Source organism: Ictalurus furcatus, chromosome 13 (genome assembly GCF_023375685.1).
Source record: "Ictalurus furcatus strain D&B chromosome 13, Billie_1.0, whole genome shotgun sequence".
Lineage (NCBI taxonomy): Eukaryota > Metazoa > Chordata > Actinopteri > Siluriformes > Ictaluridae > Ictalurus > Ictalurus furcatus.
This window is the reverse complement of record NC_071267.1, coordinates 19775887-19802725: the sequence shown is the minus strand read 5'-3', so window position 1 is coordinate 19802725 and position 26839 is coordinate 19775887. Positions and strand designations below refer to the sequence as shown.

General features: G+C 39.0%; 1 protein-coding gene across 9 annotated transcripts in view; it reads right to left on the bottom strand.

The window, feature by feature from the left end:
• Positions 1 to 26839, bottom strand: part of nrxn1a (neurexin 1a) — a 171819-nt gene that overhangs the window by 21162 nt on the left and 123818 nt on the right. For all 9 annotated transcript variants that reach the window (XM_053640432.1, XM_053640434.1, XM_053640438.1 and 6 more), the window contains 2 exons: positions 11613 to 11794; positions 1021 to 1192 (listed from right to left, as the gene is read on the bottom strand). In XM_053640432.1, the coding sequence (XP_053496407.1) occupies positions 1021 to 1192; positions 11613 to 11794 (354 nt within the window). The remainder of the gene's footprint in view (positions 1 to 1020; positions 1193 to 11612; positions 11795 to 26839) is intronic.

The following is a 26839-nucleotide window of genomic DNA, read 5'->3' as shown; positions in this document are numbered from 1 at the left end:
TGTACCTTATGTACATTATTCTGTGCATGCGACTGACAAGCACAGTGCTTCACAATAGCGACCCTGTGCCGCTGCATGCTGGATGATGTAAACGTGAGAAAGCCTGATGCATTGAGTTAGCCTGCCTGAACTGCTTGAAATACAAAACGTCTGACCATGGATTAGAATAATCCTGTTAGGTTCCTTTCATATGGATGCCGAATCTGATCGAGGATTTGGACAGAAACCCACATCTAAGGCCGTAATGATTGTGTGACTCATCTTTACCTTAGGGTATGGTGATAAACTTTAATGATAAACTTAACTTAAGATGCAGGATTTAATGATGTCGCGAATCACATTTTCTAATGTGCTTGGAAGTGAAGTGAAAAATAAGACTGGGAGAATGTAAAAGACAGGTTTGTCGTCACACTGATTCAGTGCAAACGAAATCTGATTTTGTCAGTTCTCGCCCCTCTCGCTGTACTCGCCGAAGACAAGCGTAATTGAGGACGTGCTTGAAGTCTGCATTCAAAGTCATCTGCATAATGGAAGTGATATCTATGAAAAAAGCTTGACATTAACCGAAAACAAAACAGTTCCCTTTTCATTGTGATTGACAAACGAGAGCAATAGGATTATTCCTCATCTCTGATCTGTAGTTAAGCTTTTGTCAGGGCTTTTTCAGGCAGCTGTGAGGCTACTGAATTGGATAACCTGTTCTTTGACATTTTCAGCCTTATAACCCCCTTCCCCCCCTCCTGTCCCTCCAGCCATCATCACTGCTGACATTTAAAAAGGATAGCAAGGTTACCTTTTTAGACCTGAGAGAAAGAACAACCACAGACAAAAAAGAAATTTGTCCTTAACCCTGCAATTGAAAGTCTGGTCCAAAGCTCCGACAGCCTTTATTATTGATATTGTGAATGTTTATGTGAAGGTGTGTGCGTGTGTGAGTGTGTGCATGTGTGTGGCAGAGAAAGAGAGAGAGAGAGAGAGAGAGAGAGTTTGTGTGTGTAAGAGGATGTAGGAGGGGCTTACCTGTTGGGAATCGCTCAATGACTGGCAGATCGTCCACCTGCAAAGTGGCATTACCGCCACTCCTTGTAAAGCGAACTATGTGGTACTTTCCATCATTTACAAACTTTGAAGTCTCTTCAATATTTATGTCATCTGTGCCCACATTGAACACCACTCTGATATTGCCTTTGTCCTGTACAAAAGAAAAGAGAGAGAGAAAAAAAACAGTAAAAATGTCAAAAATGTAAAAGAAAAAAAAATCCACCTCACAATATTATGCAGCATTTGGTCTATTCTCCAGGAGATATAATTAGCTTGTTATTCAGTGGCTTATTTTAGCAGATAAATGCAACAAAAATGATCACGAATGAACCAGTTTTCTGTGTAATTATTAGTTAAAAAATAGTGATTATTTTTCCTTCTTAAAACCATCATTGATGTGCAGCTATGCTTTATATTAACAAACAAACAAACAAACAAACAGACAAAACGGACAAAAAAAACCCCTTTTAACTAAACTCATTCATTGAACACAATAACAAATCCATATTTTATTGGTCCATGCGTAATTTTATCTGGAAGCACAATGCATCAAAAAGATTTACTGACACTATAATGGACTCTCAAATAGCAGCATTTATATTTCATAAGTTAATCTCTTCGGTTTCTATTTTAATTAGGCTATTATACGAAGGAAATGCATGACAGTGGAGAAATTAAGATGTATTTTTCTTGTATTATTATTTCTTGGTGGCATATTGTATTCATAAGATAAGAATGCTTCATAAATTGATACACTGCATCTGTAAAAACCATGCTTAATACTGAAATGCCTGTCTCACCAGAGTTAATGAGATGGCCAGATGTTAATGAGAGGGTCAAATGAGGATGCTGAAGGATACTTCTTGATTTTCTGCTCGGTTTAGCTTGCCATTTTTAAATTTAAGGTTGCACTCAAACACATGAAAGATAGAAGCATTGATGTGTGAGAGGACCATCACTTAGAGGATTATTCATTTTGCTCGTGTCAGGGTGCAATTCATAGTAATAAACATGAAGCACGATGCTAATAAACAACACAAAGACTAACTTTTAGCCAAGATAGAATAATAATGTTGTGTAAAAGATACAAATATATATATATAAATTATATATATATATATATATATATATATATATATATATATATATATATATATATATACACACACACACACATACATATATATACACATTCAATAGGACCCTCCCTTTAAAATCCATACAACAGTGGCCTGGTTACACAGATTAATCCGAGACTCACTGGTATGGAACACAGTTTGCACTTTTTTTCTGCTGGCATTTTAATGTTGATTCTTGTCAGTGACTATTAATGTGCATCAGGCAATGTGATACACATCTACACCACTAGATGGCCTCAAATATTAGTTACTGTCTGGTCAAACAGTGTTACAGCAGAGTAGGGTTATTTCACTTCTATCAGTTCTATGGAAACAAGTTAAAAAAAAAAAAAACACCAACAAAAACAAGCAGGCATAGTATCTAATTAATTCACCAAACATGTAATGTAATGGCATGCTGTCATCACAGCTTAATGGAGATGCAAACATGCACGGCAGTGTTCATGTATACAAAGCTGCCCTCTTCCCATAATTGCTCTATTTGCATGCGCTTTGCTTGCTGTTTGTTTTGGTAAGCAAAGTGTCAGAAAGCATTTTTTATCTGACCCCACTGAGACCCCTTCACATACACAGTTTTGCTGTTGTTGAAACTGTCACTACAGCTAGTATTCAATAAATGGGGCTTGCTCCAGTTGTACAGTAGGAGAGAGAATGAGACAGATGTTATTCAGAAACAAACAAGAACACATGCTACTGAATATTATCCACAGTTCTCTGAAATCTGTGTCAGGTGTAAATAATCAGATGAAATTTTAATAAGGTAATGAGAAGAAATCCATTCGTGAACATGACTCATTCACACCTTTCTAACAGGGCAAAACCTGACACCAGAGTTCATTCATTACCTTCCCTTAGAGAGACATGGCTCTTCTTACGGTCTTGGGCTCTCGGTCTGAGGAGATCCACTCATCCTTCTTGCCACTACTTGGACGGAAACGGTATGTTCTGCTTGCACATCGCAGTCCATAATGAGGCCACACTGTCTGTTAGGCGTACCTTTCCCTTATGGCCAGTGTCAATAAGACGATGCCTGTACTTCACCCTCATCACCTTGCCGTCTCTCTCTAATAACATTCTTTGCTGGCCAATTTTCTCTCAGTCTGTCCATTTTTCCCCCTGTGAAGTGATGTGGGAGAAAAAGGTTGTGCTCTGATGAGCCGTGCCTTGCAATGCTCCGCACTAAATGGGAGACTGACCTCCCTTTCACCATCCACTCTGAACAAGAAGATGACCTCAACCCAGCGGCCATGCAATAAAGGCTCCTCGACCTTGTTCTGACGGGAAGGGAGACGCTTATAAAAAAAAAAGAAGAAAAATTGAAAAGATAAAAGAAAAACTTTATATTATACTCGAGTGAATTTGACAGCGATGATAGAAAAGAAATGACCATGTGAGCAGCTAGTTCAAACACATTACAGTGCAACTCCACTGTTTCTGTACTCTGTACTCAGGGAATAAGCAAATAAGAGCAATGAGCTGCAACGGAGTGTGGACAGGGGCAATGATTTTTACCCCCTTTGACTTCAAAGTGGGTTTAATCACAGGAAGCATGCAGGAGGCCATAGTTTAAGAAATACATGTACCACTGTGGTAATGTCTCTGTCCTACATTCTGTCCCATGTGTAACAGTGTCCTAGATTAGACACACTCCACTTAAAACGCTCCAACATTAATGCCTTCGAGGCAAAAGACGCAAAAGAGGATAGCGTAAATGAGCCATGACACCAAAGCCCAAATTACTATGAAACAATACATGATTCGGGTTGTACGTTTTACTATGTGGTGTTCTGTAAATGAAGCATAACGTAAATAATACAATTATTATATCGAAATAAGTCCACTGATCTGTATCTATATTGAATATAGTCCACTGATGGTCTCTTTTTTCACCTGTAAGTCCCTGGTGCTGATTCAGAAAGTGTTTCATTTGATTTTTTTCCCCAACAAAGGAGACTCAAAATCAGTTCTCAATGGGTAAACTAGTTCAGCATCAAAATCACATTACCTCCGTTTTTTTCATGACCACTATTAAAAAAATTCAAATTATTCAAGTGGTTTTGAAAATTGAGAAATGAAAGAATACGCAAGCAGAACCAGTGCTAACTGCAGTGACTAAATACGATCATTTCAATGCTAACAAAACCTGCTTTGATACTTACAGCTACAACCTTAACGTAAATACTTTAAAAAAAAAATAAACCCCTGAAAATATTCACATTATTTTCTATTCCACTGTCTTGAAATGTCTTATTTATATAATAAAACATTATTTTTGACCGCAAACATTTTGATCAAATAAGCTTATTTTATATTACACCCTGTGCTCTATGTAGGCGCTGAAGGATTTCTTGGGAAAATATGATCTCAAAGCTAAAATTACCACCCATAATGTTATTGTTTTTGGACTGTGTACAGAAACTCCCATATCTGATTCTGTAATTATTCATCTCTCAAAGCGGTGCAATCGTGGTCTGTTTTTAAAAAGGGTTTTTATTGTTGTCTGAATAAACATTGGCTTCAGGTCCAGCACTCACACCGTGTCGGTGAAAAGAGGAGCTCATCTAAACACGGCTTAAATCCCTCAGCCTATTGCACTTTAGTTATATTTAACATCCGCTTACACGTACACGGTTATTGTAAATGACTGAATATCATCTAAATCAGTGTATATTGTGCCTGTGTTGTATATTGCGTATTGTACATTGCGTGAAATGCATTTTCTGTTGTTGACTCCAAGGACCAAGACGAATTCATCGCACACACACACACACACGTCATGTGTGTGCCATGAATTTTGTTTTGAATGCAGCCTCCAGAGTTTTCTTATTGCTTGTACGCAATTAGGCAACATCCACAGTGCCACCCTGACTGATGGAGTATTTTAACTCAACATGAGTGGCAACAATCTTCTCTTGCCAAAAACAAAATGAGGCAATTGTTCTCAACATGTGAAAGCAGAGATTACAATGAGTCTGAAAGGGGTGAGTGTAAAATGGGTCTGATTACACGATTGCTGCAAAACTGCAGCATCCATTCAGCGTTTGTGTCATTATTCAGTCGAATAATTAAGCTCAAGGCAGAATAATACATCTGTGATATAACTGTTTTGGAGTAATTGGTGTTACTCAATCAATAGATACAAAATAATAATTAGTTGTTGTTATTATTATTATAATTATTATTATTATCATTATTATTATTATTATATTATTTGCATGTTTGCAGTGTTGCAGCAATCACTGATGTAAGGAGATGCGTACACGCACGCACACACACACACACACACACACACACACACACACACACACACACACACACGTCATATAACACACAAAGATACACAGCTGCCAAGTCCCAAAGGGCTGATATAGTGTTGCTTCAGGAGCCACTAATGATGTGTCTCATTTAGAGAATGGTGCAGGCTGTAGCTGCTGGAATGTGACAGTGTGTGTGTGTGTGTGTGTGTGTGTGTGTGTGTGTGTGTTTGTGTGTGTTTGCGCACTGCTGAGGAGAGCAGCCATGGCATTCAGCCCAAATGAGCCAGAGCAACAGTGAAACCTCAGCCATTTTACATGAAGAGCCTCTCCACAACTCTCAGGCTAATGCCTCGGGCTAATGCCTAGGGAGAGTGTTTAATTGGACCAAACACAAAGACAAGTGATACGTGTTTTCATAAATAAATAGTGGGCGATATCAAAATAACACAATCATATACGACACTCTCCATACCGAATGTGCCATAACGTATTGGCTCTGCATGCCTGGGGATGTGACTAGAACCCACTGTGCTGTGTGTGCAGAATATGTGCTAAGTTAAACCATAGACAATGCACACACACACTCACTCACTCTCTCTCTCTCTCACACACACACACCAAATTTATGTCATTATGAGAGCTAGATCTAGACCATACAAGTTAGGATTTGTGAGAATCCTCTGAGAATTGCACTTGGCTCCACTTCCTCTTAACTCCCAAAACCCAGACAGAATTTCCGGAAGCCATCCAGACATGCTCTCATTGCCTGTCCCTCTAGTACTCATTTCCCATTCTCTGAGAGCCAAGCAGCAGTCTGAATAGAGATGAAATCTCTTAACGCGTTTTCCTATCAGTCTCTTCCATAAATCTGTACCCAGATGAATGTATGAGCATCCTGCTATTTTTTACAGTTTCCCTCGTCCACCTGTCATTACACTTTAATAGTCAGATCTGGTTGATGCTTTAGCTCTAAACTGACAACTTGTTAAATAACTAATTTTTTTTGTTCCAGGAATTTTTTTTTTTTTTTTGGACTTTCAAGTGATGTTTTTCACTCATAGCGAAATACTGCAAACGTTGAGCTTTTCACAAGCAACAGTTAAAACAAGAATGTAATGTTTATTACAGCTATATTTGCATCCTAGTTTTATTTCCACCCTGATGTTGTTATCCCACAGCTACAAAAGCGTTGGGGAGTGAGTTGGACAGTGGTGGCTCAACGGTTAAGGCTCTGGGTCACTTATCCCAGGGTTGGGGGTTCAAGCCCCAGCATTGCCAAGCTGCCACTTTTGGGTCCTTGAGCAAGGCCCTTAATCCTCTCTGCTCCAGGGGCACTGAGCCTGCGCTCTGACTGTGAAAAAAAAGAAAGAATTTCACTGTGATGTAATGTACAGTATACGGTATGTGACAAATAAAGTCTTCTTCTTCTACAGTTGGTAATTGTCCAAGCTGGGCTTCTGTCCAGGGAAGGAAATTAAAATCCTCCTAAACTAGCTTTTTATGATTAAATCCTTTGAGTAGAATTCATTTGAGTCAGGAGACTGGTCAGTGCAATGGTTTCATTTCATTCTTTCATGAAACAGGGGGTTAAAAGAATCTGGGATAGAGGTGAACACAGGCGAGTGTTACTGCCACAGAGGAGGTGCACTGTGTCAGTTTGAGGTGTTTCCAATTTTGCTTATACATAGGGTAAGTAAGTAATAGCACATTTTTGGGGCATTCTGTTATTGGAAAAGAACCAATCACGTTGTGGTGTGATGAGACCTGACACAGAGCTGTGTTATTCTTCCTATCACGAAGTACACACACAATAACAGCATGTCCCAAAATGTGTTGTAATAAGTTATCCCTTTTATACCCTTTTATACCACAACAATTTGCCATTAATTATATAATGGTGCATCATACGTTGAATTCATTTATAGCTACGTTTAATGCTGTGAAATGTTTTTCGAAACAAGTTATCACTTCCTGTATGTTACAGCAGTGATAAGCAGTTGTTCCCTCACCAGCGTCTCTTTTTTTTTTCTTCAAAAAATGAAGCCTGTCATGTTACCGAGAAACCACAAAGCCATCTGTCCGGAAGACTTTCCTCTGTCAGAAAATTTAAACTCACAACCCTAACTCTATTGTCTATTGTAGACAATGTCTATTGTAAAAAGCGCTATACAAATAAAATTGAATTGAATTGAATTGAATTAACTCTGTTACAAAGTGCTAACACTGGAGACTCGTTGTGTTATAATTTCTGTTGTCTATTAATACAAATACTGTTATACACTTAACATTTGACTTTTTTTTTTAAAATGAAACATTCCCTAGGTTCCTTTTCCCGAAGAGAAAATGTCTGTAAAGTTCTACACAGAACCTTTGACGGGTCCCCGACAAATCAAATGTAGCACTCTGATATGTAATTTCTCAGCTAATCCCATGAGCTCACTGTAACATAGGACTTCCACACACAGCCTTGTCAAATATTAATCTATTCACCTCTCAGTTCATCTCTATCTGAACAAATCTTAACCACTGTTCCATGATTTTCTCATTTAGCCTCTTTCCTCTTTCTGTTGCACAATTTACGTTTACATTTATTCACTTGGCAGACGCTTTTATCCAAAGCGACTTACAAATGAGGAAATACAAGCAAATTTCTCAATACCACGGTGCGTCCTCCTGATGAGCTAGACTTTGTCTGCCATCAATCTTCAAGTGGACTGATGGGTTCATTAGCTGCACACACAACACATTTGGCATTAAGGATTGTGCCAGCTTGGCAAGTTAAAATGATTAGGCTTGGAAATTTGCTTGTTAAATCTCTTGATGTGTTTTACACCTCCATCAGTCTCCCTACTATCTTGCAGCTTTGGACTGAATGGTGCATCTCATGACTATCATGGAGACCATGGGAGTTTTGGCTTGGGGTTGGAGCAGCTGCAGTTAATGTACCATTAACCCCACTATCAAGCATAAAATATGGCAAATTTGAGCCAGTATGTCTGAATTTCTAAATTCAAATTTGAAATACCTTTCTGCTAATATTTAAAGCTATTTTACTCATTAACTATTTCTTATAATGTCATTGTTATGATTGTTTGATTGCTTTCCATTCAGCTTTCCTAGAAATGGGTCTTATCACCTGATCATCATTATAGGTATTTTCTTTTCTCTCTCTCAATCATTGTCCATATAACTAGGAACTTTAAACAGTGCCACTATAGAGGCCAGAAGAAAAACTGTATACAGTATACATGAATTTGACTTCCTGTCACCGAGCCGTACTCACTAAAATGTGACTTTTAGGTGTGTTCGTTTCATTAGTTTTGAATTCATGTGTTGAATTAGAATTATATGTACACTAGATAACAAATTCAGAGCAATTTGGTCACAGACATTTCGAATTTAATCATCTTCATGACAATATGTTAGACACCAGACACCCAAAGATTAGCTTATCTTCTAATGCGTAAAGTAATTTTTTCTCTTGCATTTTTAAATGACATTTTCAAAGACCGTCAAACACTTAAGTTTCACCGTAGAGTGGATTTGCTGCTTAGTGACTTTTATTTCCACGTCCCTACGGCTGTTCCATCTGCTTTTCCCTCTAATATTTTCTTCTTCCTTCTGTCTCTCACATTTTCTCAATCTCAGTACAAGAGCAAGTGAATTAATGATTGGAAGTGAAGGACGACAAACGATAATGCCTTACTGATAATGATATGATGGGATTAAATTAACTCAATCACAAATGTTGAGGGTCATGCACATCACTGAACATGGAGGTGATGCTGTCTGTTTGAAAAATCGAGACATCATGGCCTCCTTGTTAACATGGTCAGTGATCCTGTGTTAATTCACTTTCACGGACACGGTCAGTGGATAATGATATCCTCAGTGCCTTCAGGCAGGTTTATCAAAGCATAGAGTTACATTACCACAGGGCCCATTAATGTCAATACTGACAGCCTTAATCTAACCGGTGTCTAAACATGCTTAATGAGACAGCAGGGGAAAGCATTTTTCAATTAATTTCGGTAAAAAAAATGACACTGGGTGTTTGCAGTGTTGTCAATAATACTGGAAGTGCACTTAATGATGATGCAGGTACAGTTAATTTCCCCTCCTACGCGTTGGTGATGCATTTAGACATGAACATGTCTTTATGCTGGGTTAGGAGTCATCATATCAAAAATATGTATCAAAAATATACACTTACAAATGTGAGAACTATGCCACGTTTAAAGATTAGGCTACAGTACACTCTATCTCCACATTTATGCAAATCAACAGCTACTGGATCTTACAATGCATTTACAAGGAGGTGGTAACACACACGCACGCACGCAAAAAAAATCTATTTAAAAAACATATTAAACAGCAGCTATATTTGCTGTAGTATTAGTTTGTACTGTATCTCATAACTGGGAAGTGCATGTAATGTATATTTGAAGCTTTTCTCTACAGTGGTCCTGACGGTCCTGAAGACAATATACAGTACATATATAAGATACATGCTAAAGGTACAAAAGATATAACCTTGAGGGTACTGCCCCAGCAACAAGAAGAGGTACAGCTTAGCACCTTGTTTCTGACAGTGTATATTAATCATTTTCTGTAAGTTGAACCATGTTTGGATGCAAAAAAGCCATGTCTTATCTCTGACCTTTAAATACATGCATATGTCCTTTTCTGATGATTAATGCACATAAATATTACATGACCTAATTCCACTCTTACTTTTTCTCTGGGATGGAGCAAAGAGGGACAAAAAAAAAATGACCTCAAGTTCTCATTTTTCATTCATAAACAACAGTTCTAACAATTTGAATGTCACATGTTTGGGATTGACCTAAACAGATACATGGAGTTATTGATTGTTTCAATGTGAACAAGCTGAATATGAGGAAGGTATTGGAGAAGATGTGCTCTACAGTAAGTTCTGAATGCTTGAATACCTTTTTTATATGCCAACACACTGGTTTTTCACTATTTAATGTATCCATAATATATTTAAAACCCATGGACCAGCTATTGAAATAGTAGAGGGCTAGCTTCTGGCTAGCAGAGCTGCTTTGTGTGTGTGTGAGTGAGAGCACAGTAACTAAGACAGAGACTTTGAAGCTGTGCTCGTGTTCAGCCACCAGAGCTCGCTTGCATTCTCCAGAAATCACAAGAGCTTAGCTGGAGGAAATGCAGTATGATGTCACTCCTTAGAGAGAGAGAGAGAGAGCGAGAGCGAGTGAGAGAGAGAGAGAGCAAGAGCGAGTGAGAGAGAGAGTGAGAAAGAGCGAGAGCGAGTGAGAGAGAGAGAGTGAGAGAGAGAGCGAGAGTGAGTGAGAGAGCGTGAGAGATAGAGTGAGAGAGCGAGTGAGAGAGAGAGCGAGAGTGAGTGAGAGAGAGTGAGTGAGAGTGAGAGAGAGAGAGAAAGCGCGAGTGAGAGTGAGCGAGTGAGTGAGAGAAAGAGAGAGAGAGCGACTGAGAGAGAGCGAGAGAGGCTGATTGTTCTAAGGAGTGCCTCATGATTACAAAGAGGGTGGGCTAAAAAAAAAAAAGAAACATTCTACCACCACCAGCTCATCTTTTTCCTCCTTCACTTCTTCTCTCATCCTCCTCCCCTCATATCCCTGTGCTCCTCATAATCTGGTGCAGAGATAGAGAGGAGAAGCACAATAAACGAGCACAGCCCAGTGTCCCAGGGGAGACACAGGCCTCCATCAAAGTGCTGTGTGAAGCTGAGAGAGCCGAGCAGAGCACCCCCTGTATATATTCACTGCATGCTGTCATGGTTATTCATGCTAAAAATGTGAAGTGCTGGAACATTTGTGAGTAAAGCTGCTCTCTATATGTGGGAAGAAACCTGAAACATATTCATCATAACAATCTGCTCCAACGCTTTCTGATCATCAGCCTGAAGAGTTCTGGTATGTATGTTTATGTGTGTGTGTGTGTTTACATTGTGTGGCTTGTTTGAAATAACATTGTGCATTTGAAGCCAGTAATCTTGCTCCTGATGCTGCTCTATTTTTAAATCGACTTAAGTTGGCAAAAATTGATGGTCATTATTATTGTGGCTGTAATTTTCCACATCAGGACTGGTTAACAGTGAAGAAAAGAAAGTGCATCCAATCTGGCAGCCTTGCTGTAAAAGTGTATTCATGTGTGTATATCCAGGACTCACTATCTGCAATTGCAAGTAGTCTCCAAGGCCAGATGAGCTGTCCACTCTGACCAGCACTGCGTCCTTCTGCTGTGTGCTGAAGCCAACTGCAAGACGGTCCGCCCTCGTGCTTGGCCTGTCATTGGGTGGCCAGGTGTACACAATCGACCCACCATCACGCCCAAATATGTACGTAGTTCCCGCTGTGGAGAGAAAGATTATACTTTGTAAGAATGAACTTCAGCTCTATGCGAAAATCCATTTGCATTTCCATTCTTTAAGATATTTAGTGTTCTAATTTTACCTTCATGATATTAATGAGTCTGTTGTTTTATATTAACACAAACAGAGCACACTTTAGCAGTGGCTCTACACTAGCAGTGGCTACACTATGAGTTTGTCTGGCAAAAACCAGAGAGTTAAAATAACTGAGATTTTTTTAAGCAAGAAAATTATACGGACATGTCACTTAATATTTTATATGAAACTTTAAACCCTCAACCAGACGTTATGGTCTTGATCCCAATTGCAGACGACATCAAAGAACCAACCAAATTTATTCCAGTTAGTTACAAAACACTCGATTCAAGCAATCCATGCAACTATTCTTCATTTTTAAAAACAATTCAAAATGGCTCCTTATTAACCACATATGCTCAATACTAGATGGCACTGATCCAATACCCAGGATATCAGCAAAGAATTGTTGATTGGATCTCAGCGGGAAAAAAAGAAAGAATGAATTTGATTTACATTTAATTGAATTACATTTGGAAAGTTATTATTTTGTAGCTGTAAATGATTGTATTTTTTTTTTGTTGTAATTGAATTTTAATATATTTATCTATTGTTCTTATCCTACACAGTGTCATGGGGGAGGCTGGAGCCTATCCCAGAGAACTTGGGGCACAATGACTTTGGACTGGGGAGGAAACCGGAATACCCGGAGGAAATCCCGAAGCATGAAAATAAAAACTCTGCACACACAGAGCAGGGGCAAGATTCAAACTCCCAACCCCAGGTTGCGAGGCAAACTGGCTAACCACTAAGCCACCATGCCCCCCTGCCCCACCTTAATATATTTATACTTTATTATGTTTATTAAATTTATAACTTAAGTGATTTTTGACTAAAAAAGCTTGTTTTTTGTGTAAGTTGTGTTTATTTTGCTATTTATTTTTTAAGTGCTTCAGTTAAAATCAAACATCAGATGTGTAGCGATATTCAAGCTGATTACTCAAGGTGTCAGTATCTGTTTCGAAACAGAATAAGTAGCATCGTGCCACCTCTACTTACTACAGAAGGTACAGCATGGTATCATAGAACCTACATTACAGTCTCAATGGTATGTTTTTTGAGACAGAAAAACAGCAACACCAATAAAGCCTTACAAGTAAAATCATTTTAAAACACAAAATTAACCTCTTAAATGCCCAGGAATGGTTAGAGGTTTCAGACTTTCCTCACTTTTGTAATGATATATATTTCCTACTAGTTACACTGTAGTTACTGAATAATAATTTAGGACATTAAGGGGTTAAAATGTGATGGGGGGAAAAATAAGTATGCTGTAAATGTACCTAACAATATCTTTCTCTCTTTACCTCCCTTTCTCTCTCCTTCTGTCGAGCCACACATGATATTATGGAGATGCCACTGATCCTGACCCTTTCTGCTCTCCGGACCTGCCTGATCCATCTTGATGCCCTACCTCTAGATGGAGCTCTCATCAACTGGAGGACACATTCTGCCACTGAGGACGACCCCAAGCAGTACAGCCTGGACATTGTTGAGGACGGTACCGCTTCAAGTACCATGGAAATGGTTTTGGACCTCAATTCCACATGGACATTCTCTCTGTGGTTGCTGGGACTACGGTTGCTGCTATGGCCTTGGGACTGCAATTACCACATACAATTTTGCACTCAAGTCTCCTTTAGTGAACAGTGGACTAGTTCAACAAAGACTTCATATAAAAACCATAATGAACTTTCTTTTACTTTTACACTATCCGTTGTTACTCAGATGAGGCCGGGTTCCCTTCTGAGTCTGGTTCCTCTCAAGGTTTCTTCCTCAAATCATCTTAGGGAGTTTTTCCTCGCCACAGGCTTGCTCATTAGGGATAAATTCACACGCTTAAAATCTGTATCCTGTGTATATATCGTTCTGTAAAGCTGCTTTGAGACAATGCCCATTGTTAAAAATGCTATACAAATAAAACTGAATTTAATTGAATTGAATTGAAATGGATTGCATTTATTTCCTCACTCAATCTACATCTGGCAACACAATGGACATTTTATCTGTCAGGTTTTTGGAAATGTGTATTTTGATATGCGACTAAAAGCGGAACACATCCTCACTCAGAACATTCAAATATAGGTTTTTAACTTTAGATTTGTTCGGACAGACCTAGTGTATGTGTTATTTGTTATACTTAAAATCTCTTTGTAGCCTGTGTGTGTGTGTGTGTGTGTGGGTGCATGCATGGATTTGTGTTTTACAGCCCATTACAGTTCTACAGCCCCGAGTGTGGGAGTATCTTGATGAGTCCATCAGCGGGTCAGACAGCCCCTGCTGTTTCCTGATTGGAATAATTACAGCCCTTGTGTGACCCTCACGGTGCTGATGCCACTTGGGAACACCTGCATGTTCAAAATGACTGTGACAAGATGTGGCCTGGTTGCATGCATACACACACACACCGTACCTAAATCACTGATCTGATTGAGCATCTACCGGTCTAATTTGAGCTGCCCTCTGTACGCACCAGCATACTGGACAATCAGTCTGGTCCTGGTGTTAGTGTGAAGTGGTCCGATGCTCTGTTTTGACATACATTTAATCTGGGAGAGGTGTGTAAACTCATGGCTTTGGATCAGACAGCTATTTCTGCTCAGCACAAGCCATGGCCTGATGGAGCTAATTATAGTGTCACATGCAGACAGGCCACTAAGCCTCTGATTCTCTCAATGATTCTCGCAGAGAGAGAATCAGGAAAATGGAGCATATTTGGAAGAGACAGAAAGTGAGAATTAAATCCAGATAGAGTGATTGAGAGAGTGAGATTAAAAGTGGGAGCTGCATTTGAGTCTGATGATGTACAGTACATTACTGTTAATGGAGTTGATCTCATTAGTCCAGCGCCTGCGCCAGATCTTTTCATCCACCGTGACTTCCATAGTAATAAGCATGTGTAAAAATCATGGCCTGCCAGGTGCTTCAGGGCAAAAACACATAATAAACTGCTAGTTAGGCTGGAGCTGTGGGATGTGAGATGCATTTCAACTCAGCGCATCCTCTGCAGCAGGAGGAACAGCTGTGCAGCCCAGCTCTAGATCGCTTCCTTGTGAACCAGTAGCGCTGTGATGCTCTCTGCAGTAACTAAGATCCTGCAGTAAAATGATTTCGTTTTAAGGCCTAGGTGGTAATATTTCCTGATACGGTTCTTTACTTGTTCTCTCTAGCTCCGTCTCTCTTTGTGTTGTGTCTCTGTTTTTCAGAAAGTCCATGTGCATTTCAATGAGACCCTTTCACACCGTGTCAGCATTCAGCCCATATCTCCAACCACAAAAACACCCTCAGGGTCTCCTGCACATCCACACACACGTCCACACACACACACACACACACAAAACCACAGTTTCATCACTGAGGCCATGCACAGCGCTCAGACAGAAAAAGCTCTCTTCATGTTAAAGGAAAAAAGGAGCTTTTCTTGTTAATGAGGCTAAGGTGTCAGATCCGTATGCACACACGCTCTAAGCTGAATCTTTCTTTCTTTCTTTCTTTCTTTATTTTTGCTATGTTTAAAATGGCAATCTAAGCATACGCCTTATACTAAGCCTTATTCCAAAGCAGTGTAGCGTACACAGTGTTTAAGCATCAACATTTTAATAACCACGGTCTCATTTTGGAGTGGGGGATGCAAGGAGATATCATTCCCGGTTTAAATAAGACAAATAGATCTTAAAGCCTTGCGAAACTGCCAACATGTGTGGAATAATATCACATACAATGCCTGGCAACAATAGGAAGGATAGCTATAGTGTTAACCAGTTAAAGATAAGCGAAAATCAGCAATCATTTGAATATCTGATTACACTATTTCACATTGATTAGGTCATTATGTTAGCTAACTTCAGTCTTCTGGGGTTTTTTTTCCTCTGGATATCTTTTTCTGCAAGTTTTGATATCTGCCAGTATAAGATCTTATATTTACAATTGGCCTCCTGCCAAACATATCCCAGATACTTGGATAACGTATTACTCAGAAAACATTTCTAAGTACACAGACAACGCTATTGACTTTGTGAACCTGCAAATGCTAAACTACAACTGTTACCGACAGCTACATAGCTTATCTTACATACTCTATGTAGCCATGTCTAAGTATTGTGCCATTTATTAACAAATTAATAGCTTAATATTGATATTTTCCCCAGAATTACCTTCTTAACTGGCAGAAACAAGCCAGAAAACTAGCTATTTATGTGAGTTGTGCTATTATCAACTACTTGAATACAATAATGACTCCTGCCCCAAATTAATCCATCTTAAGCCTGGAGTGGGAGTTTTAGTTGCCTCTGTCTTACTGCGTCATTCTTGGATTTAATTATCAAAACTTAACACATTTTGAGTCATAAAATGAAGCACTTCGAGATCATTCTGAAGGAAGTGCATCCTTAAGTGAATTTGACAGATGATGAATGTCCAGCCATCCATTTTCTATACTGCTTATCCTACACAGGTTCACGGGGGAGATTAAAACCTATCCCAGGCACAAAGCGGGAGACACGATGGACGGGGTGCCAACCCATCACATTCACACACTATAGACAATTTGGAAAAGCCTGAGGGAGGAAACCAGAGTACCTGGAGGGAACCCCTGAAGCATGGGGAGAAAATACAAACTCTGTGCACACAGGGCAGACGTGGGATTCAAACCCCCAACCGTGGAGATACAAGGCAAACGTGCTGACCACTAAGCCACCATACCTCCATGTGAATAGATTATAGCAAATTGTAGTTCTTGCATGCTACATACTACAATGACTATTATACAGTATATTGGTGTAGCAATACACTATACAATCATGCCATTTTAAACCCTAGATTTTTGTTATTCCTGTGGGGGAAATAGAAATAGTCCAATTCAGTATTTTCATGTGATGGAGCTGCACCACAGCAACTTCCTTGTATTATCCCTCCTCTCTCTTTGTCTCTCTCCTTCTCTGTTTAATTTTCACCCTTATGCCAGAGTTGGTTAAGAAGCCCATTGATGACTATTGAAGTCTAATGGGGTTAAACCTCTTTTCTGAGGTCTATTTGCTGAAGCTGTTAAATGAAGCATGGACCTTGAAACCAAACCATTAGCCTCTTAAATACGTCTCACCGTCTTGGCCAGCTACGCAGCTGGGACCTTATCAAAGGCCCATACTTGTGGAGAAACACTTCAACAACACTCAAAGGTCAATCAGCATTACACTAGAAGTAGACGTGAGAACCAGAAATGGAAGAAAAGAGAGAGGGAGAGCAACGAGGACCATGTGTGAGTGCCTTAAAGCAATACTCTAATAAGACAGATATTACCTGGCCCTCCGGAATTCCATCATAAGACTAATATGTTTTATGTGCTGAAAAATTAAATTAAGAAACCCCTTTTTTTCTGTTGCTAGAGGCTTGGACACTCAAGCAAGCTAATATCACACTCTGTAACAGCAGTTCTATACAGGGTGGACAGAATCTATACGAACACATGATTATTCTCTACACGTGAATAGAAGAAATGTAAAAGTAGAGCTATGTGCAGCACTTTCTCATGTACTAGTCTCGTGTACTGTATGTTTTAGTGCAAAATCAAAAGTACTCAATAGTGAGAAAAGGAGAAGTGAGTCTGATGAAAGTATGGAAGTAGGAGGACATTGAAAAACATATCTACTGTAGTACTTTTTCTAGCAAATCCTACTGCCAAGCAATTTTACATTTACATTTATTCACTTAGCAGACGCTTTTATCCAAAGCGACTTACAAATGAAAAAAATACAAGCAAAGTGATATATCAAGCAGAGAACAATACAAGTAGTGCTACCATACAAGATCCATTAAATGAATTCTAGAAGAAGCAAAGCGCACAGAGTAGAGGTGTAAGTGCAATTGAAAAAAAATTTTTTTTATTATTATTATTTTTTATTATGAGTTGGTTAGGTGTTCATGAAAGTGGTGGGTCTTTAGCTGTTTTTTGAAGATGGTGAGAGATTCTGCGGTCCGGATTGAGATTGGAAGTGCATTCCACCACTGAGGAACAGTTAGCGTGAAGGTTCTGGAAAGGGACCTTGCGCGACGCTGAGTTGGAACTGCTATTTTTGGAACTGTTAAATTTTATTTCCACTGAAGAGCTTTGTGAGGACCAAACTCTCCATGATGACAGGAATACATTTACATTTGGCATATGCCCTTATCCAGAGTGATTTATACAACTTTTTTATGATTTGAGCTCACAACCTTTCGGTCTTAACCACTAGGCTACCACCACCACCACCACTGGTAGCATGACAAAGTTCATCTTGTGGGAACATTTTGTTTGTCTTGTTCAAGAAAAACAGCCCCAAAATTCAGATTTTATTTGAACAACTAAAAGAACCAAACCATACTAAATACTAAGGTCCTGGTTAGGGTTAAGCGTACATATTGTGTTATTTAGCCATGTTAATACATGTGTTAACAAAGCTACACCACACATATAGCAATACAAAGAGTGTGTTTATTGGCATATGCCTGTAAATATGGTTGGCATGTAAATTTGCGGAATATATCAAACATTAATATCTGTGCCTTTTTATTTTGTTTATTAAACTTTCAATGCACAACGCACAAAACTGAGGCTTCTGCAATAATAAACAGGCCATTAAAAAGGGAATTACTGCAGCTCCAATTACCAGACTGACACCAGAGAAATCCAAACCAACTGGGTAATTACAAACAGCAGCCTGAGCAAAACACTGGCCACCTAAGGTGTGTGTGTGTGTGTGTGTGTACAAGCATGAGTACGTGCGTGTGTGTTCGTGTGTGATCTTGCTGACTATTATCATCAGCATAAAGAGTTCGCTGGACTCTCATAAATCTGCCTCCTGACTCTCGGCACCTAGCTGGGCATCGACTCGAGGTGAAGGTTTAAAATGAACCGTCGTGTTTACGACCGGCAGGCATCGAGCGTGATGGGCTTTTCTCCTCGGTGCAATAATCCTGCCAACACACTCACACACTTACACACACTGTAGGGAAGGTTTGCTGACTTCAGCCTCCTAACATCAGCTACACTTCATGAGTTCTGTATGCTGGCTCAGAACTGGGCTAATGTAATCGGCTTTTTTCGAACATGTGTAGAGGGCCTGTAAAAATCATTTGCATGTCACTCCGGCTGAACTCTCGCAAACAGTCCCACCAAAAAAAAAAAAAAAAAAAAAAAAAAAAAAAAAAAAAGGTTTCCCCCAAAATTGGGGTTTTCTGCTTTTACTATACAGTATTTACTTTGCTTTACTTCAAGAATGATCTGCTCCTGTACTTTTGCTCACCTGAAAATTGAGTGGTCTTATACCAAAGTTTCTATGTTTTACGTTCTTAACACATCTATATGTAAATACCTGGAAGCTGAAATCTTAAACTCTCGTCTCAAATCCGTCTTTGGATCGCAAATCCAGATGTCTTTGGTGTATAGCACAAATAAATGAATTGGCCTTGCCGTTCCAATAGTTTTGAAGGTGGTTGTACAAGCCATAACATATATTTCACCAAGACAGTGTGGAAATTATTATTATTATTATTATTATTTTTTGAGAGTATATCGGTATAAGGAGCTAGCTTAATAAATGCAGTGATAAAAACAGCCACTGTGCATAAAGATGTCTGAAACCTCACTAGTGGAGTGTGAGATCCTCATACAGATCAAGTTGTTGGATAGTTTTGTGCTGTAGCAAAATGGACAGAAGCATAAAAAATCATTTTGTAATCAGATACTGTTTTGTTTTTTTTTGTTTTTTTTCAGTTTGTAGGGTAACCAGCTATACCTTTACTTCTGGCTGAGATGCTTGTTATTTAAGTTCAGGAATGTCTGGCGTTTTCAGAACAATACATAGTAGAAAATGTCAGAGAAAATGTCAGAGTTCCACCATGGGAAGGTTTTTCCCCGGACACCACATACATGTTGCTGAAGATTCATAGTTACCGTTGTGGAGAACCTAGCTCCGACTGTCTCTCAGCTGCGGTGAAGGGTCTGATATGAAGCTCATTTTGTATACATACATTGTACAGAATCACTGGTCTGTCAGTGACATTGTTACACTGATCAGGACACACACAGTCTCAGTGGAATCAGACATGTGCAGTTTCTTTACACACACACACACACACACAGCAGGATGATGATAACTCAGCCCGCTCAGAGCCAGCTCAGATCTCCCCATGTGATAAAGACAGTTGTTCAGCAGCTGAGGGGTTTGTGGTCAGGAGCAGTGCTGCTTCTTTCCCCTGCTGACCTTTCAGGGCCCAATTAGAGCACAACTGTTATTCTGGGCTGCTGCTTGTGACACTTTATAACAGCTGCTGTTTTGCTTGGCTATAGGGTTTTTTTTGTTTTTTTTTTATTTAATAAGCCTGGCTGAAGCCCAAAGAAAACAAAAAGCTGTGAAAAATTGAAATGGTGGGACAGAAGAATGAGTGAAAGGAAGGAAGGAAGGCAGAAAGGAATGGAATTGATGAAAGAAAGAAAGAAAGAAAGAAAGGATGGAAGGAAGAAAGGAAGGATGGAAGGAAGGAAGAAAGGAAGGATGGAAGGAATGATGGCTGGAACAAAAGCAGAAAGGAATGAAATGGATGGTAAGAAGGAAGAAAGAAAGAAAGAAAGAAAGAAAGGGATGAAAATGAAGAAAGAATAAGGAATGAAAGAATGGAATGAAGGAAAGAACAAGGACAGAAAGAAATGAAAAGGAAGGAAAGAAGGAAGGATGGAAGGAAGGAATGATGGCTGGAACAAAAGCAGAAAGGAATTAAATGGATGGAAAGAAAGAAAGAAAGAAAGAAAGAAAGGGATGAAGAAAGAATAAGAAATGAAATAATGGAATGAAGGAAAGAACAAGGACAGAAAGAAATGAAAAGGAAGCAAGGAAAGAAGGAAGGAAGGCAGAAAGGGATGAAAAGAAAGGAAGAAAGAAAGAAAGAAATGATGGAAGGATGGACTGAAGGAAAGAACAAGGACAGAAAGAAATGAAAAGGAAGCAAGGAAAGAAGGAAGGAAGGCAGAAAGGGATGAAAAGAAAGGAAGAAAGAAAGAAAGAAATGATGGAAGGATGGACTGAAGGAAAGAACAAGGACAGAAAGAAATGAAAAGGGAGGAAGGAAGGAAGAAACATTTTCTCATAAAATTCCCAAATGAAATTAAATGACATTGAAAGAAAAATGTGTGTGTGTGTGTGTGTGTATGTGTGTGTGTGCGTGTGTGTGTGTGAGTGTGTGTGTTTGTCATTATCTCATGCTTTGAGCTCTTCTAAGCTCAGCGAGTGTGAGTTACAGTGACAGGATGAGAAATCTCTCCAGGGTTTCGGGCTCACTGAGTTTAGATTACACTCCACAACTACTCGCAGCTGAGGATCTCTTGCCCTCTCTCTCTCGCACACACACTCGCACACACACTCACACACACACTCAAACACACACTCAAACACACACTCAAACACACACTCAAACACACACTCAAACACACACTCACACACACACTCACACACACACTCACACACACACATACTTTTTTTTCTCAATTTTTTCACTCCTTCGCTCCTTCTGGGAGAGTGGGACAGTGTTTGAGAGTCAGCATTTCATGTGACTAAATCATGTATCCCCACATGCTACATGTACACCCACAAACACTCATACAAAACACACAAACATACACACTCATACAAACACACTCATACAAAATACACAAACATACACACTCATACAAACACACAAACATACACACTCATACAAAACACACAAACATACACACTCATACAAAACACACAAACATACACACTCATACAAACACACTCATACAAAACACACAAACATACACACTCATACAAACACACTCATACAAACACACAAACATACACACTCATACAAAACACACAAACATACACACTCATACAAAACACACAAACATACACACTCATACAAACACACATACACACTCATACAAAACACACAAACATACACACTCATACAAAACACACAAACATACACACTCATACAAAACACAAACATACACACTCATACAAACACACATACACACTCATACAAAACACACAAACATACACACTCATACAAAACACACAAACATACACACTCATACAAAACACACAAACATACACACTCATACAAACACACATACACACTCATACAAAACACACAAACATACACACTCATACAAACACACAAACATACACACTCATACAAACACACATACACACTCATACAAAACACACAAACATACACACTCATACAAAACACACAAACATACACACTCATACAAACACACAAACATACACACTCATACAAACACACATACACACTCATACAAAACACACAAACATACACACTCATACAAACATACAAACATACACACTCATACAAACACACAAACATACACACTCATACAAACACACAAACATACACACTCATACAAACACACAAACATACACACTCATACAAACACACATACACACTCATACAAAACACACAAACATACACACTCATACAAAACACACAAACATACACACTCATACAAAACACACAAACATACACACTCATACAAAACACACAAACATACACACTCATACAAAACACACAAACATACACACTCATACAAAACACACAAACATACACACTCATACAAACACACACACATACACACTCATACAAACACACAAACATACACACTCATACAAAACACACAAACATACACACTCATACAAACACACAAACATACACACTCACACAAACACACAAACATACACACTCATACAAACACACAAACATACACACTCATACAAACACACAAACATACACACTCATACAAACACACAAACATACACACTCATACAAACACACTCATACAAAACACACAAACATACACACTCATACAAACACACAAACATACACACTCATACAAACACACAAACATACACACTCATACAAACACACAAACATACACACTCATACAAAACACACAAACATACACACTCATACAAAACACACAAACATACACACTCATACAAACACACAAACATACACACTCATACAAACACACAAACATACACACTCATACAAAACACACAAACATACACACTCATACAAACACACAGACACACTCATACAAACACACTCATACAAAACACACAAACATACACACTCATACAAACACACAAAAATACACACTCATACAAACACACACATACAAAACACACGAACATACACACTCATACAAACACACAAACATACACACTCATACAAACACACACATACAAAACACACAAACACACACACTCATACAAACACACACACATACTCATACACACAAACACTCATACAAAACACACAAATATACACACTCATACACACACACACGCACTCATACACACACACGCCCACAAACACTTATACAAAACACACACACATACAAAACGCACAAACATACACACTCATACAAACAAACAAACATACACACTCATACACACACACTCGTACAAAACACACAAACATACACACTCATACAAAACACACGCACACACTCATACAAAACACACACATGCACGCACTCATACACACACACTCATACAAAACACACACACATGCACACACTCATACTTAACACACACTCGTACAAAACACACACACAATTATACACACACATACACACACACGCACTTATACACACACACACACTCATACAAAACACACACACACACACGCACGCACTTATACACACACACTCATACAAAACACACACACGCACTTATACACACACACTCATACAAAACACACAAACATACACACTCGTACAAACACACACACTCATACAAAACACACAAACATACACACTCATACAAACACACTCATACAAAACACACAAACATACACACTCATACAAACACACTCATACAAAACACACAAACAGACACACTCATACAAACACACGCACACACTCATACAAAACACACACATGCACGCACTCATACACACACACTCATACAAAACACACACACACACTCATACTTAACACACACTCATACAAAACACACACACGCACACACCCATACATAACACACACTCATACAAAACATACACACACAATTATACACACACATACACACGCACGCACTTATACACACACACTCACTCATACACACACACTCATACAAAACACACAAACAGACACACTCACACAAACACACTCATACAAAACACACAAACATACACACTCATACAAACACACAAACATACACACTCATACAAACACACACACATACTCATACACACAAACACTCATACAAAACACACAAATATACACACTCATACACACACACACGCACTCATACACACACACGCCCACAAACACTTATACAAAACACACACATACACACATACAAAACGCACAAACATACACACTCATACACACACACACTCATACAAAACACACAAACATACACACTCATACAAAACACACACATGCACGCACTCATACACACACACTCATACAAAACACACAAACATACACACTCATACAAACACACTCATACAAAACACACAAACAAACACACACACATACTCATACACACAAACACTCATACAAAACACACAAATATACACACTCATACACACACACACGCACTCATACACACACACGCCCACAAACACTTATACAAAACACACACATACACACATACAAAACGCACAAACATACACACTCATACAAACACACAAACATACACACTCATACACACACACACTCATACAAAACACACAAACATACACACTCATACAAAACACACACATGCACGCACTCATACACACACACTCATACAAAACACACAAACATACACACTCATACAAACACACTCATACAAAACACACAAACATACACACTCATACAAACACACAAACATACACACTCATACAAACACACTCATACAAACACACAAACATACACACTCATACAAACACACTCATACAAAACACAAACATACACACTCATACAAACACACACACACTCATACAAAACACACACACGCACACACTCATACATAACACACACTCATACAAAACACACACACGCAACTATACACACACACTCATACAAAACACACATACACACGCACGCACTTATACACACACACTCATACAAAACACACACACACACGCACACACTTATACACACACACACTCATACAAAACACACGCACACACTCATACACACACACTCATACAAAACGCACAAACATACACACTCATACAAACACACACACTCATACAAAATGCACAAACATACACACTCATACACACACACACACACACTCACAGAAAGATAGAGAGAGTAAACTCTGCAAGGTGAACATATATCTGAATCTCATGTTCAATAGTTTGGGTGCTGGATATAAGATAACATATAATGATAACATTAATTATAATTAACATATATTTAACATATAATGACGAGTGAATGGTTATAGAGTACAGTACATACTGCTGTGTTAAGTGGCCGCTTGTATGTCCTACACACCTCTCAGTGAATCTGATTAACCTCTCAGTAACACCTGATTAATCTTTTGTGTAATTTTATCATATAAATGCTAAATAAGGAAATGTAAACGGAAGACGGCACCTACCCCTAGCGGTGTAACGATCCTACCCAGGATTCTGAATAAAGTTGGGCACATACTGATTGGAGATTACTAAATGATATCGTATTGTACTGCGCCACATTCGCTAATATTGAATCCACACAAAACTCAGATGCCTCTGTATCTTCACACTGGCGTATAATCCTCTGATTCGTTTGATCCATGGAACGTGAACTTAGATAAGGAGGTTGAACAGTGGTTAACAACGCAGCATTAGAAACAAGTACAGCTTGTTCATTTGGCAGAATTAAACAGACAAATGGAGGGGAAACAAGAGAAAAAAGAGAGAGAGAAAAAAAGAGAAAAAGACCTTAACATCAGAACACTTTGTCGGAGCTTAGAGTTATGGCCCATAAGTCGTCTCGCTTACTGCTTTCGTATTCACTTTGCATCTAATCACTTGAGAGAGAAAGCGAGAAACTCACGCGAACACACACAAAACGCACATACATACACAGTTCAGTGCTGTGCACAACATACCATATGAGTAATAGCTTTTAAATGGTAGCTTTTAAATGATTATTAAAGAGACGAGAGAACTCGCTTACAGCACTTACACTGCTCATTTTATTGTACGAAGCAGTGGAGCGAAGAGGTAAAAAAAAAAAAAAACAGTTGGAAGACATGCACGAATCAGTTGTGGAAAGTAATTTATTTTGGTCTAAGGATTGAATATGAGCATTTCATGTTTGCATGAATTGAATATTAATTTTTAGTGTTGCAGCGTGTAGGTGTAGAGCTGAATGTTCTATATTTGTGTTTAGATACTGTTTGTAATGTGTGTATTCACTGTGAGAAGGAATGTTTTGGTGAATTTAGTGACTGTAGGTGGTGCCATTTCCTGTGTGTGTGTGTGTGTGTGTGTGGTAAAATTGGAATAAGGAGGATGATATGGACTTCCTGGGTATGTGTAGGATTTCTGTTGTCAGAATGATGTGTGGTTCCTCCGTGTATATTTTGAGGGTGGATATAAGAGGCTCTTGAGTTTGTATGTGTGTGTGAGCGTGTGTGGGGTGGGGTGGGGGCGTCGAGGAGGGGGTGGGGTGTTTATGGTTAAGTGAGAGTGAAGAGGCAGAAGCATTAGATCTTTATGTGCTGCCTTGCTGCCTGGGGTGACACACATGTGCAAAGTGGCTCAGTGATCTCAGCACGCCCAGCCATTAGAGAGGCCAGCTGTGTCACACGCGTCCTCGAAATGAGGAGAAGACCGAGAGATAGCGAGAGGAGGAAAAAAAGAGACGAGCGTTAACAATAGTGAAAATGTGAGATAGAGCTCAGCGAAAGCATGATGAATGACTCCTTTCACATCACAAA